This window comes from Nothobranchius furzeri, chromosome 13, assembly GCF_043380555.1.
Source record: "Nothobranchius furzeri strain GRZ-AD chromosome 13, NfurGRZ-RIMD1, whole genome shotgun sequence".
NCBI classification, from domain to species: domain Eukaryota; kingdom Metazoa; phylum Chordata; class Actinopteri; order Cyprinodontiformes; family Nothobranchiidae; genus Nothobranchius; species Nothobranchius furzeri.
Window position 1 is genome coordinate 47,273,998 of NC_091753.1, and position 16,267 is coordinate 47,290,264.

The 16,267-nt window shown below is 42.0% G+C and overlaps 1 protein-coding gene across 2 annotated transcripts in view; it reads right to left on the reverse strand.

Annotated features, from left to right (window-relative positions):
• The window catches only part of nxn (nucleoredoxin), a 77,152-nt gene that overhangs the window by 12,967 nt on the left and 47,918 nt on the right, over positions 1-16,267 (reverse strand). For both annotated transcript variants that reach the window (XM_015951217.3, XM_070543563.1), the window contains exon 2: positions 5,130-5,247. In XM_015951217.3, coding sequence (XP_015806703.1) covers positions 5,130-5,247 — 118 coding nt within the window. The remainder of the gene's footprint in view (positions 1-5,129; positions 5,248-16,267) is intronic.

The following is a 16,267-nucleotide window of genomic DNA, read 5'->3' on the forward strand; positions in this document are numbered from 1 at the left end:
CAAAATCACAGGGTGATGGTGACCTGGCTTTGTTGCTACTGGAATTGTAACTTAAGTAATAATATTCTTGTCCAAACGTTTGGATCTTTTAACTTTTTGGCTTATTTTAGTACCATCTGGCTCAAATTAGCATTAGCTTGTTGTTAGTGCTAGCTACATCAGGCTGCAGCAGGGTTGTTTAGGACAGTTTTAATTCCCCAGTAAGAAGGAGAAGCTGAAAACACTTATTCAGTGTTACTTTATACATTTAGTTTCATATTTAACAATAATTAAGCCCAGTGGCTTAATATCCACGTAGTTAACGGGCTAACACACAAGCACTCCATGACGAAAAATTTAAGCCATGCTCCAAATAACTGGCTCAAAATAAGAAATGTGTCACTATTGGGAATCTTCAGCTGTTCAGATAAATAAAATACCACTAGTGTTCATATTATCCACACTTTACTGAGAAAACCCCACAATGAACAGGGGAAAATAACGATTTATTGAACATTGAACACCAAGCCTTTTGAGCAGATGAGGGCTGCCAGTAACGATTTTCTTTCACACTTTATTTCCTTTTAAAGATGTTTTCATTGTTTCCATCCTGCTCTGGAGCTGCATTTACTACAGCTGAATCTAAAAGGAGGGTAATAATAAATAAATCTTTGAATAGCCAATCATAATGGGCTCTTTATGTGAGCACGGTCGTCTAGTGCTTCATTAGGCAGGAAGGACACGTCTGCACTGCACTGGTGCACCATGCCTTTGTTGTCCTGACTGTAAAAGTGCACTCCATCTTTACGCTGAAAGCTAGTCTGCCGCCACTCAAGTCAGGCCTTTCATTAAGAGTGAAAGGCTCAGCGATCCGAATTGTTCGACCAACCTTCCTAGTTTCAATACGGCAAACTTTCTACTGGCCATGCTCCTCCCAACTGCTGGAGATGGATTAATTTCTCACATTTTTTTTGAACTGCCGTCAAAAACAGGAAAACATGGGAAAAGATATGATCACATTAAATAAAGAATAAATCTATTTTTTAAGTTTATTGCCTCTCCTGCAACATCTACCTGGTAAAATCTGTCACAGCGTTTATGCAAAATCCATCTCGCCTCACCATTTCTCTGCTTTAAGTGCCGTCATTCTCCATTCACACATCACACCTTTTTCTTTCCCAAGCGGACTGAACCTGGCATTGAAACGAGGCATTTAGAAAGTTTTTGATTTTTTTTTTTTGCAGCCACAGAGGATGGCCACTGCAGATGAGTGGAATGTGAGCACACGCTTGTTAATTCTCCCTTGCCACTTCAAAATGCTTAAATTATAGGTTTGGTACATGAGGGCTGAGCAAAGACAGGCTGTAATAATCACAGAGAACAGTGATTAAAGCAGCATCAATGCAAACAAGAGAAGAAAATTGTTTTTGGCCAAACTCAAAAGGCCACAATCTCCACCAACTTAAAAATGATGATGAAAAATAAAAAATCAAGTTGCATTAAAAAAAAAAAACGAAACAATAGAAATCAAGTTTAGATTTTAGACAACGATGTCTATTCAGGATCCAACTGAAGCTTCGGTCTTCTGGAAAATAAAAAATGAGAGGCAGATGAAAATCTCAGATTCATGTGGCTAAAGGCCACAATAATGTTCTCGATCTTGCTGACAGTTTGTTCCACTGTCTGTGGTATCCTGTTAGAATAATCTTCTGTTCCCTTCCAAAAAAGCACCATAAAACCTTATTAGAAAACCAGACACAACAGGCTAGAAAAGATATTTTAAAACATTACATCATCCCAGGGTTAAGTTTACGCAACCAGTGGGAACGTGCAAAGAAAAATTCCTAATTTGCGTCACATTTTCCACAAGGTTTTCCATTGTGGAGTCTTCCACAAGGGTTTCATGGTATCTGACAGGATAATCTGGAATGCATGCTGAATTTGAGACCAGTTGTATACAACAATAAATACATATTTGTTTTATATCTCAGTTACACAATCACAGATCTCTAAAATGTCCCTACTCATAATTTTCAAACACATTTTTTTGCTTTAGACTGCAGTAAACACCTAATTATCATCCAGCTCAGAAATGTGGACTATTATTAACAAATGCACTCACACGTGTGTGCGATGTGTGTGCTTGTTAGCAAATATCCCATGAACATTTGGGAGGATTTTAGGAGAACTTTACAGAAAAAAAATAGGATGTCCTTCTTCAACAGGTTGACTTTTATAGTCAACATAATGTCTAATGAACACAAAAACTCTGTAACGCTGTCCAGATAACCTGACAGTCACCAAGCATGTCCGCTACAGGACCATCCGAGTAATTTTACCAGACCTTTGTCTCCATTGCAAAGAGCTAGCTCAAAAGTACCAATTTTTGGCCCCTTTCAGGAACCATCTGGGTAACTGAACTGAGGTTTCTACTCAGAGGAGACACAACAGAGTCACTGGGCAGTGATTAACTCATGCTGATTGGTTGTAAGTCAGAAGAAATTATTTCAGCATATGTCGCCAAACAACCAGATGTTGTAAAATTGGAAGTTGCAGGTAAAGCAGAATGGAAAAAAAATGGAATCACCTTTTCTAAACTTCCAATTAGGGCCGGGTGTCATGGTCTGCGTTCTGCGTCTCCCTCATGTGTCTCCTTGTGTTTTCCATCCCCCTCTAGGATCCCCTTATGTGTCTCCTTGTGTTCCTCATGTGTCTCCTTGTCTGCATCCCTCCTCATGTGTCTCCTTGTGTTCTCCATCCCCCTCTAGGATCCCCTTATGTGTCTCCTTGTGTTCCTCATGTGTCTCCTTGTCTGCAGCCCCCTCCTGTTCTCCCTCCAGGTGTCCCCTCAGGTCCTGTGCTCCTTGTGGTCCCCAGCCCCTTCCAGGTTTCCCTCATGTTTCCCCCTGGTCACTTTATACTTAGTTATCCCACCCAAGTTTGTCTGGTCTCCCCATAGATCCCCTCTCTTTCGTCCCTGTCTCTTTAGTTCCCCAAGCAGAAGATTTAGTGTTTTTTCTGGTGTCTAGTTTTCAGGTTTATTAATTCTCTTATCTTTAGTTCTCTGTATAGTTATTTTTTCCAGTCAGTCTTTTCCTGTAACAATGTGTTCCTTTCCCATTTAGCTAATTAATCTCTCCTGATCCCTTCAGCTCACACTCTCCACACACCTGCTACCTGTTTCCCTGATTGCTCCCCTCTGTGTATATAACCCTGTCTGTTTCTCTCGGTGTTGTTGGTTCATTGTTTGTGTCGGCGTTGTTTTGTCCCCCCCTCCTTCTAGATTTCTAGGTCTCCAGGTTTTTTGGCTCCGTGCCCCACTAGGTTTTCATTGGCTCTTCCCTACTAGAATTTTTTGGCTTTCGTGCCTCTCTAGGTTTTCTTTTGGACTCACCATCTTAATAAAGATGTTTAATTTTACGTCCTCTCCTGCCTCGTGTCATTCTGGGTATCTGCGCTTTGGGTCCTACTCCTCCAACCCTCAGCGTGTCACTGGGCAATAAATTGAAAATGTATCGCTATCATCGAAATTTCTGACTCTTATCGTGATAATTATTCACAATAAATTTGATAATAAAAAAAAAGAAAAGATGTGCGTAGATTGGCAACATTCATGTCCCTTTAAGAAGCTGTACCACCTTGAGTCATTTAAAAACGTGACAGCCCCATCTAGTGGACAACTTTTGTTTCTGTACATACCTGTAGTTATCGTCCATTTATTGTTATTGAGGAGAAATTCTCGTTATATCGTGATATTGATTTTAGGCCATATTGCCCAGCCCTACTTCCAATGCCCAAAAATGCAGCGGAAATCTCTTCACAATGCCACCATTTATGCCGTACTGTGGTCTCCTACAAAGCACCATAAAAAAACGACGCTACTTGTGGTCATTGAATGCAACTCCCTGTCCACTGAATGGATTAAATTATGGGACACTTTGACATAATAAATTTTTTTATTATCATTAATGTCCGTGGACAGCTTTTGGTGCTGATCAGTGACGCCACTAACCCCCTAATTCCACTACCTCCGCTCCGGTCCGCCCCCGACTTCCGCAGCCGCTCGCTTCCGAACTCAATTTTCACTAGTACCCGCTCTACAACGGCTCCGCTCCGGTGCGGAGACCTGAGGTGGGCAAACAAGCATGCGCGGGATTTTCGAGATCTTGCGATACAGTCCGAGCAATAAACGCGGAAGTTATATCCAAACACCCGCTGTGTGGGAGAAGCATCGAAATGAGCTGTTTAATCTGCCCATCATTTGTGTAGAGAGATCAGCAATGTTTGGATCAACAAAGTGTGACTACTTTGATAGTAGAAACTGTATTTATGGCTTACTTTCATGCATTTAATCTTCAGCCGCCATTGATAGTTGTTAAAAGTTGTTAAACCTGTACATATGAAACAAAAAACGCTTTTTGTTTATCGATTTATTGTGAAATAACGGAAGTTGTGCTCGCTCCTTTTCCTGTTGGGCGGTTGTGATTCCTGTCCATTGACTGCGGAGGTGCTCCGGCGTCCGGCAAAAATAGGATCGATTCTATTTTTGCCGGACGCCGGAACAGAGGGCGGCGCACTGCGCTGCACTGCCGGAGCACGGCCGCAGTAGTGGAATTGCTCTGATTGACTACAACGGGACCGATTTTGCTCCGGAGTTCGTGCCGGAGCGGAGGTAGTGGAATTTGGGGGTCACTCGACTTTACTGACGTCTTAGCAAAGTCCTGAAAGGGACAATTTAGAATGGAAAACAAAACAGCTGAGAAATGCCCAAGCCAATGCATATTCCCTGTCACCTTCTACCCTTCGAGTAACTTCCCAGAACTCCTTATAGTGGATACGCAGCTGTTCACAATCCCAATTAATGTGCGAAAACTATTTTCCCCCTCATATTCATCCTAATTCACCATTAGTTTCTTTTAGCTCTTAAACATTTACGTTTCTCTGCTTTCTTCTCTCCTTTTACCATATGCTGTTCTTACTAAAGTGATTTTTATAAAAAAACCAACAAATAACTTGAACTTGTTCGGAGCATCTTTAACAACATGTCCTACCTGCTTGTGTTTATTGCAACATATTGATTTATTATGTACCTATTACAAGACAATTGTTGAATGTAGGTGGCTTTAAGTGTTTATGTGTCTTGACCTCACCTTTGGGGTCATCTCTGACCACCAGAAGACCATTTCGACACACGATCTTTCCCGTAGCTGCGTCCACAAACACCAGCGAAGGGATGCTGGTCACCTTGTACTTGTTCCACAGCTTCATCTGCAGAAGGACGACGAGAGGAGAGTGTGAGTTAAAAATACTAATAATCAGCTTCTGAAGACGTTTTTTTATTCAAACATTCTGTTCTCAGTGGGTGCACGTGTGCCACAAGTAATACAGTGCAAATAAATGTCACCAGTAGTTTATTGGACAAACACCCTTGCTGTTTAAAGGAGAAGCACGGGGACTGGAGCACAATAAAAGCACGGAAGTGAATTAAGAGAGGATGGGAAACAAACAACTGGACAAGGCTGAACTGGACCAAACTCACACTCTACTCTGACGGGCATCTGCTCATGTTAAATTTATCCTTAGCACTTTCTGTATGACGTTATGATATTAAGCAAGCGTCATGAAGCCAGATGAGACAGAAATATGCGCATGAACTGTTCACAAGAGTTCAACGATAGGAGCGGTTCTCAACTTCAAAGAGCAGACAAACCATTTGTACGACTTGCTTTCCACATCAGAGACAGAAACCTACCTCAGGAATAAAGGCAGCCATTTAAAGAGCTACTATCAGAATCACACAGCTGCTTCAAGTGCAGAAGCAAAAGACGCGTCACATAAAATCCTGAGCTTTGAAACAGAAGAAAGAACATTTTGTCGCCTTAAACTGTGAGCTTCAGCTTTATCTTTTCTGAACAGACCTGCAATCAGAATGTGACACTGTTAGTCCACAGTAACGTCAAAGTAAAGCTGAAGTTTGGTTCTATTGAACTCTGAGCTGATAAAAATCTTTATCGTCCATGTGCAAACCATGACTCCGCTGCACAGATTTAATAAAATAAGAAACACTTGCACATAATATTTTAGGAGCCTCCTTCTTTGCTTCAGAGGTCAAACTCAAGCCTTCTCTCTGACAGCTGAGGGTAGACTGTCTTTGCAATAAACAAGACCTGCAGCCTCCCAACTGTGCTGGTCTGTTAAGTTTCTCAAAAAGCTAGCATTTACCTCTTTCCACATTTATAAACCATGTTTCCTCTGGAAACTCCATCTTGTTCACAAACTGAGGATTAGTCTAATAGCTCATCTGTGCATCCAATCTGATGATGACAGAGAGACAGATTTAATTAAAGAAGTGTGAAAATGAAAAGAAGAGCAAAAAAAGAAAGACCAACAATGATAAGGTGTCAAGAAATGCACAAAAATGTCAATATTTTACAATAAAAACACTCAAAAACTTGTCCAAACTGCAGGAGCACGTTCATCTGAACCACGATGGTGGTTTAAACCCAAACCTAAATGCAAATTAACATTTTTTTCACCATTCAACTGACAATATGATGCAAACAGCCAAAAATAGCCAAAACAAATCTATGCAAGCACTTGACAGAACCATGTTCAAATAGCTGAAGTCAACAGACACTTGTTCGTGCAGAAATGGGGACGGTGGCATCAGGGGACACATGATGGATCTTTGAACTACCTGTGTCGTGGCTTGGCTGACGATCAGAGAAGTCCATGGTGTGAAATCTTTCCAGGGTTTGTCTGACTTCAAAATATATGTGGCGGTAAGAACTGAGAGAGGATGCATGATACTGTTGTTGCACAAAAAATAAAATATAAAATACTGTGATGTTGTCAGGTGATTTTTTGTAAGATAAATCTGCCTTCAAATCAATAATTTAACTGTTTGACTACATCTCAAGGATCATACGCCACACAGCTGTATTTCCCAAGAAAACACATTTAATAGTTTAAGCTGCAGGCTGTCTGCTATAGCGCTGGCAATAAATACAGTATGTGACTGGACAGGTTGTAAGAGGAAAAAAACCTCATAAATCATGCTTTCAAATCTGCCCTCAATCCTTTTTTCATTACAGCACCGACGCTGATGAACAGGAGGTAATGACATTTCTGTCACTATTTGATAATCAGATTTGCTGCTGTATAAAGCACAGGACCAACCAAAAATAATGCATTTTAGAGATTACTACTGTAGAAGTTGCACGTGAGATTTAAGATAACACGTTTACCAGCCAGCTGTTTCTAGAGAAGCAGGGTGTTACGTTTGAGCATCGCAAATTATGCGTACACAACTGTCAAATTCCAGCATCTGCTGCGTAGTCGGAGGCAAAAGATCTCAATGTGTTCTCATCTAATGTTAAGGGTACCTGAATTGCAGCGATTCACTTTTAGGAACAGGCAAGATGCCGAACAAAAGTTTGAAGCTAATAGGAGTTAAGTTAAATGGAAGTTACAATTAAAGGGACTTTACGGAGTTTTGAATTTTTATGCTCGCGATTGCCCCCTCAGGCCAAAAGTGAAACGACAGCTTCAATAGGAGGCTCGTGCACGAGTCGCGCATGCTGTAGTACGTGCACACTCCTTAATGAAAATAACAGCTGAGATAGTCCCTTGTGTGTGTGTGTGGCCCGGAGGACAGGAGAACGCGCAGCTAATTAATTAAATAATTTGGTTCTGTACCTTTCTCTTCAGCACAGCCAACAAAGGTTTAAGATGGGTCAGTCCTCCTGCATGCTCAGATCATTCCCTTCCCTTGCTTGAAAAATTGTTCCAAAATGAAAGTTGAACCCACATCTTTTTTATCTGTGAATTCAATGCCGTTTGGCGAGTCTCAAATAAAAATTTGGGCATCTTACTGTAAAAAAATATACCATTAATGTAAAAAAGAAACTCTAAATCAACCATGTTCACATCCAGAGTCAAACCCGGGTCTTCCGCACGAAAGCCCGAACTCTTACTAGGCGAGCTAAGCGCCAGCGACATTTTCTGTATCTGTAATATTTATATACTTGATGACAGCCGAAACAACGTTCAAAGAACGGTTCGGAGGGCTATGCCTGAGCGTGAACGTGCACGAAGCAGCCTGCTCGACCCGAGCAGCTCTCTTTTTCTGTGACCTTACAGAAAAATAGGCAATCACAGTAAAAATGCCAGGGCTCATTCTACAGGACCAGGGCATTGCAGGAGAATGTATTAAGAAGAAATTTATTATTTCTATACATGTTTTGGCTGTCAAACTTCCATAATGCCCCTTTAAACATTTGCAAAAAACAGACATACCTCAAAGTAATTTCAAAGTTTCAAATGATGTTGGATTAGATGTAAGACTTGTTGAGGACAAACAGTTTTATTTGATGCTTCTGGACATAAAAAATTCCATTTTTGTTGTAGATGGGTCTATTCCACGGCTATTCGAGTTCGGGACTCGAGGGCCGGTGTCCAGCACGTTTTAGTGGTTTTTCTGGTCCAACCCACTAGATTTAGTGGTTAGTCACCTGTGCAGCAGCTCATCAGGCTCTGCAGAAGCCTGTTAATCACCTGCTGATTGAAATCAGGTGTGTTGAAGCACGGTTAAAACTAAAACATGCTGGATACCAGCCCTCGAGGGCCGGAACTGAATAACCCTGGTCTATTCTGTCAATTATTTGAAGCTTAGAATGACGAGTTGGACATAATTTTGAACTTCCGAGTGGTTTGACAAAGTGTTATAGGTATGATTGTATCATGTTGCAAAAAAAATAAATAAATAAAAAAGAAACCCAGAGTTGACCCAAAAAAAAAAAGCTATTTAATTTCTGCGATACATAAAAAACACTAACAGGGTTAATTGTCAACAACACTGAAAAAATGTTAAAAAATCCTATAATTCTTTTTATATCGCAATATATATTACAGGGTTATAAAAAATATCATGCAGCCCTACGAAATACTGAACGTCACATATGTTACTACTAATTAACTCTTGATTACGTTTTGATAAATATTATCTAATTTTTATAACTTCATAACAATGTTTTCACACTCTTCTGAAAAACCGTTCAACAAAGCAAAGTGAATGTTTCCATTTCATTTTATTAAAGGAGAGTTTGAATGAGACCATATTCAGCTAATTAGCCAATAAACAAACGAACGCTTGCAACAGTCTTGGACAGATATTTTACTGTGTAGAAGATGTCAACCCCAGGCCAATTGAAGAGGAGCCAATTACATCAACTGCTGGGAAATTTACTGCCTCATAATTGCAAGTTGCCACATCGCTTCTCTTAAGGGTCGCTATTCATTATCAATATCACCAGAGTGTGTCACGACAGAGCCCAGCCAGGGCGTCTGAGTATCATTACACACTGGTTTAACTATGCCAATAACCCTTGTAGGGAGGTCACCAACTGTTAAGACTCCAGGGAGCTCGAAATCCATACTAAGAATCCATTTACTCTCCAAGACACTCAAGCATAAGCCTCACACTAAACCCGCAGCTCATCATACTAATTGGATCACGCATGGCTGCAGCTCCATATCCGTCGCTCACAGTGGGACCAGTTTGTGTGGAGATACCAGGGCTGAAAATCTTTTCTGATCAAAGAAAGAAGCAGATTTTTTTTATAGATGCCACTCAGTGGATCACTGTCTGACCACTGGAGTGTGAATGAGAAATGGGGAATAAAAAAGGAGGGAATCTGATCCTTAATTCCAGGGTATCCATATTTCAATGTTAAATGTCATGCATGGATATTGCCTTCATGCATTCGTGCACTGCTGGTTTTAATGGCTATGTTCTGCTCTTTAAGGTGGGAGAACCCTCAATCTGCACACACCACATGCTTTCAGCTTTGCCTGAGCACTTCTTAAAACTTGGCCTTCCCTCAGTAACCAGTGGGTGAAATAATAATAATAATAATAATAATGCATTTAATTTATAAGCGCCTTTCAAAACCCAAGGTCACCTCACAAAACATGATAAAACTTACACACAAATAAGAATAAGATAATTTAAACAATAAAATTACTAAAAGTATGCTATAAATGTCAGAGTAAAGAGTTTCTGGGCTAGAGAGTGTAAGCCAGGTTGAACAGGTGAGTTTTGAGTTTGGATTTGAATGAGAGGAGGGAGTCAGTGTTACGGATGTCAGGAGGAAGTGAGTTCCAGAGCCGAGGAGCAGAGCGACTGAAAGCTCTGTTTCCAACGGTGGTGAGATGAGTGGGAGGAACCACAAGGTGAATGGCAGAGGAAGACCTGAGTGAGCAAGATGGGACAGCAACATGGATAAGATCGGAGAGGTAAGAAGGGGCTAGACAGTGGATACATTTGTAGGTGAGAAGCAGAATTTTGAATGAGATTCTGTGTTCAGTAGGCAGCCAGTGGAGACGCTGAATAACAGGGCTGATGTGATCTCTATCGGGGGTACGAGTGATGATCCGTGCAGCAGCATTTTGGAGGAGTTGGAGCCGATGGAGGGATTTATGGGGGAGACCAAAAAGAAGAGAGTTACAGTAATCAGTGCTAGAAGTGACTAGGCTGTGTACGAGGATGGCTGTAGCATGAGGAGTGAGAGAGGGACGGAGTCGGTTGATATTGCGTAAATGAAAGTAGGCTGAGCGAATGATGTTATTGATGTGGGCTTTGAATAATAAATGGTGATTGTTGAGAGAAAGAGCAGAAAGAATCATCTTCACCCAACATTATCAATTCACCAATGGCAGTCTGAGCTCCATCTCCTCACAGATCTACTTTCACTGGACCGCGGCGGCCCGAGACATCTGCCCAGACGCTCCCGTTACAACAGCACCACTACAAAGGAACATGAGCTCTTTACAACCAAAGACATGAGAAAGATCCTGCCATGGTGCTGATAGCAGCTCAGTTCTTAATCTTTCCACATAATGTGAGTTGCACTATAACCCAACTGACACCTTGGAGAAAATAATGTAATTTAGTCTTTAAAAAGGTGGGCTGCAAAATCAAACATTTCTGCACTGAAGCAAAATCAATAAGAGGATCTTTTTATTTCTGTTGGTTTTAGTAGTCGAGTGTGTAAAGCCATTATCTGGGAGGACGTGTGATGGACAGACCATCCCCCTCATGACATGTTCGACAAAAGCGATTGTTTGTACTGTAACTTTTTAAATGAGAGTGCCTGCAGGCAATGTGATCTCTGACCGTGAGGATTTACTGTGGTGGAGTAAAGGCGAGGGGAGCGAGTGCCTCTTGGCTGGCTTCTTTTATTTATAAAGCCATGACTTGTGCAACACGAACAACTTCATCTTAAAACAGATTTCAAACTAACACGTTAGCACACGGCTGCATCAGCAGCTCATTCGTCATGTGTCGGCAGGCGGCTTTTGGGGTAAAATCAGTGTTTTTGTCTCATTGCTTGGGCTGAAGACAGATGAGAAACAACCTTCCTTAGGCTGCTGCATCGCTCTACATCCCTTTTGGCTGGGCCCCTGCAGCCAGATTTGACTTACATTCCTCCAGGCTGCACCCCGCCTCTGCTCAATCTGCTCCTGAGGGTCTCAATAGCTGCCTGTATCCACTTCAAAACGCTGCTGCTGCCCTTGAGAGCTACAAAGAAAGGCATACCCTCCCACCTCTCAGGCATACTTCAGCTCACACTATGATGGCTAATGTGCGTGACTTTAAGCTTTCATCTACACAGCTCTGACCCGACTATCGCTTTACCGGGTAAAAAAGCCTCACAGCATCGACTCCCCTGGTAGATGTAACACAGTACACCCTCTGAACATCTGCACAGCCGCCATCCTTCCTCTGCTGTCTGATCATAGATGAACGTTTTGCTTTAAGTGTTTTTCAACATGAGTTGCCGCAATATTCTCTTGTTCGCTCATCTTCAGGGCTAAAACTCATCCCAGCACCAAATTTTTGCACATAATTTTAACAATTTTTCATCTACTCCCCCCCCCCCCCAATTCAAGGCCACGTTCATGAAAACGTGGAAAGTACAGACCACCCACTCCAGCCTGCTCTACAGCGCTCATTAAAGAGCTCATCCTGCACCAAACAGCCACTGTAATGAGAAAATGCACTTCCTGTGAAAATTGCAGGGCTGGAAGCATAATGCAGGCTCCCCGCTATCACTCCTCAATACGAAGAGCTGCTGCTCTCCTCCATTTGTTAATCCCATATCACTTTGCAGACAACACCTTTTTTTTGCAGATGGAGGAAACATGCTAAATTGCTTTTTTCTTCTTTTTTTGGCAAATAAAAAAGCTGCCTTGTTGCCAAGGCAACTAGCCCCCCACTGTTCACCCCCCCCCCACTCCACCCAATCAGGACATGTCACCAAGTGGCAGACACTTTGTGGGCTCTTAGTAAATAATTCAGTGATAAATACATGGTTTTGTGCTGAAAACAGCTGCCAGAATGTCAGAAAAGGCGATGGAGGATGAATGAGGAAGTCAGAAACAGAACAGAAAGAGTGTGTGGAGGGTGGTGGCCACGCCCAACTGGCCTTGTAAAGTGGAACAAAAGCAAACTCCTGAATGCAGACTCTAAACCTAGATACGAACTCTGACTAGAGAGAAGTTTTACGTTGGACGATTGTAAAAGGAGTAAAAAAGCCAAAGCTCAAAAGGCACCTGCAGCACTGTCTCTTTACAGAGGTGGGTTGCTTTCCCCTGAGGCTTACATTCTGCGAGGTCAAAGGCCAGCATGGCAGGGGGTGCATTCTTCACCTCCCAATAGTGTTTAGATCAGCCTACTAAAGTCCCACCCATCCTACATGAACTATTCTTCATTAATTCTAATTGAACATGGTTCCGAATCCATGTAAAACCCCAGACTTTAACCACAACAGTGCACGTTGCTTCTTATTTCTGCGTAATTTCAAATAAAAACAATTCATGCTTCATAGTGAACAAAACAGAAAAAACAGCAGGTTTTACTTTGTGTTCAACTGAACATATTCAGAAGACAGATTAGCCTTTGGAAGGGTTTACAGCACAAATTAGAATTTTTACCGACTAAAATAATCTTCGACACACAACCCTGCTTTGTTAAGACCACAAACAACACAAATGTTTTAAATACAATCATTAGCCTTTGAATACATGTTTCTTATGCTTCACCTTCTGCACTGCAACTGCTCACCCTTTAACTTAATCTTTTTTCTAATTAAATTTGTTCGAAATGTATTTGTGTATTTGAATTGTGTTGTCATGTTACTTTAATGTGCATGCTATTCTCAGCAATGGAAAGCACATTGAATTGCATCTGTGTAAGAGATGTGCTATACAAATAAAGCTGCCTTGCCTTGCCTACAGTCAAGTCATTGTTACTTTAATCTGTGCAGGTCAATCATTAAACTTCAGTTAAACTTGAGTTTCAGTAATGATTGACCTTCATACACAACACATCTAGCTCTGGACACTATGCTGCGATTTCTCAGGTAGAGTTAACTTTCATAAATCTTAATTTTGTCAAGTCAAGGCCTAGCCTGGCAAGCCAGACTAAATAAATGTATTGTTTAAACTTTGCAAAGCAAGAATTTGGTCTAGTTCACTAGGCTATTCAAGGCCTGCAGACAAAAACAAGCACCTTCAACCAAACAAGCCAGAGATGCTTGGTGGTTGTCTTGATGAGAGGTTGCATGCGAGGCAACTTTTGCAGCCCGGCAAGGTAGAAACTGCCAGCTTCATAACTCAAGCATGAGATGTAGTGAGGATGTGCAGCCTAACCCTAACCATTTTGGCCTGAGGGGGCAATTGCGAGCATAAAAATTCAAAAGTCCGTCAAGCCCCTTTAAATAAACATTTGTTTATTGCTACTTATAATAATTATAATATAATGAAATGTTTCATTAATCTGTGCTCAATAATTGAAATGAATATTATGTTACTATTACAGTAATTGAAATGTGTTTCAGCGTGTTGATATGACAAGGTCAAAACCATTTGCACTCACACAAGGACAAAGTAAGGTTAACTTAAACCCATGACACATAAATTGTCCTTTACCCAGATCAGAGCGTCCGGTATCAAAGAAGGCATGTTTCTGAGATTCTTGGTAATATTCCTCAAACTTGTCAACCTCTGGTTGGCTACACAAATCATAACATGAGAACATTCAAACCAGATTACTCTGGTGGTTCCTCAGTTCTAGAGAAAGCTTCAAACCGGCCATCTGAAGCAAAACCCTCTTTAACCATCAAAGCTTTTGACATGTCATCAAAATCTTTTTGCTCCTGCGAAGCCGATAAAGCAAACAGTTCCTGCAGAACAAGCTGAGATTGTTTAGACTCTTTTAGAGTCCCAGACGCGCGGTTCCATCCATCTGTCGTGACCCGAGACATCTCTGGACTGGAGAAGTCGATGCTGTGGTCAATCTACTGGACCTTCGGTGCCAGAGGTCATCCGACCTCTCCGACCTTCGGATCCACTAAGAGGGTCACTAGAACAGGTGAAGTAGACACACAGATAGCGTCTGATGTGCTTTTGATAATAATCAACTTCATAGCTTAACGCAAACCAAATTCAGAAGTTTGAAGACGATTGGTGAAAAGGGCAATGGGGCATCAATCTCCAAACGACATGTGCAAAAACCACAAAATGGACTACTTGGACCAAAATGGCCGACCTCCTGTGCAACATTGCACTTGGCTCCAAGAGACTTGACACTACATTAGTGTACCAAATTTCGTAATCCTTAAGCCTGGTTTATGCTTCTCCGTCAGCTCCACAAGGGACAGACACGCACGGATTGATGGAAGCGTTTTGCTCTTTTACTTCTCCGTCTCCTGGGGAGTGTTGCAAAGCAATTGCCCGGCAGGACAACAGAGGGCGTAGCGCTGTTCTGTGGTATCCTGTCATGTATCGGTCCAAGATCGTGTGTTTATATTGTGTTTTTTGTGTGTATAAGAGACTTTTAACACAAACATATTTGTCTCTCATTCTCCCACCGCTTCATGCGCTCCCCACCTCTAAACCCACATTTCCTGTCATTTCCGTCCACAAATAAAATGCTTGCTGCGCATCTTTTCACTCCTCCAGTCACGGGAGGATGAAACGTTCATATTTTTAGAGTTTTTTCGCGAGGTATTCTTCAAGCTGCTCCGTGTCTGCCGCTAGTTATCCTCGGCTCTCTTTGCAATGGCGGCGCTGTAAACAACAGCGGCGTCCTGACCAATCACAAGCTTGCGTCATCCGTCTCGTTCGACGGATGTTTAAAAAAGTGGGCTCGACTCCGTACGTACTTGCGTGCCCTACGCAAGGACGGATAATGGCGTTGCGTGTCTCCGCACTGACGCAGACGGAGAAGCATAAATCAGGCTTCAGTCAATGGATGGCTTGGGGCTGACAGTTTTTATGGTCCTAGGGGGCACTATTTCAGAAAATAGGCCACGCCCACCAACCTATCACGTCCATTTCTATTGGGGGTCAGACTAGGATCACTCACCAGAAATTTTGTAGCGATATCATAACTGTGGAAATGAGAGACAAACGTATTTCCATGGCGACTTTTGCCATGCTCCCAAATCCCCGCCTTTTTTCAAAACCTGCCAGTACTGGAGACCAAGTGACCTCAAATTGTCTACTGCTATTTGCCAGAGATTGCTGGTGATTGAGTGAAAGGAGTCAAATAGGGAGCTGTGAAAAAAAGAGTGGCGTGGCAACAGGTCAGAGTTTGAGGCTTAGCCACGCCCATACCTTTAAACTTTTGAAAAATCCGACATTTGAAATTTTTCCCCTGTCTTCAGAGTATATAATAGAAGTTTGAAGGCGATCGGTCAAAAGGGCGACGGAGCATCATTCTCCAAACAACGTGTGCGAAAACCACTAAATTGAGTCCTAGGATCAAAATGGCCTACCTCCTGTGCGACATTGCACTTGGCTCCAAGAGACTTTTTTGTAGATCCTGAGACACTACATTAGTGTACCAAATTTCGTAGTCCTCAAAGCATGGCTTGGGGCTGATAGTTTTAATGGTCCTAGGGGGCGCTATTTGAAAAAAATAGACCACACCCACCGGATTTTCATATCAGATTTTTTTGGGGGGCCGGAGTAGGATCCCTCACAAGAAGTTTCGTGGCGATAGCTTTAGAAATGACGAAATAGGAGGCAAACGTATGGCCACGGCAGTATGCCTGACTTTGCCGTGCTGCCACAGCCCCGCCCTCTTTTGAAACCTCCCATGAAGTGGCGCCAAGCAACCCCCACTTGTTTTGAGTTACCAGCTACAAATTTGTGGTGATTAAGTAAAATGGGGCAATTTGGGACCTATCACAGTAAAACTTGACCTTTTTGGTCCTGAGGG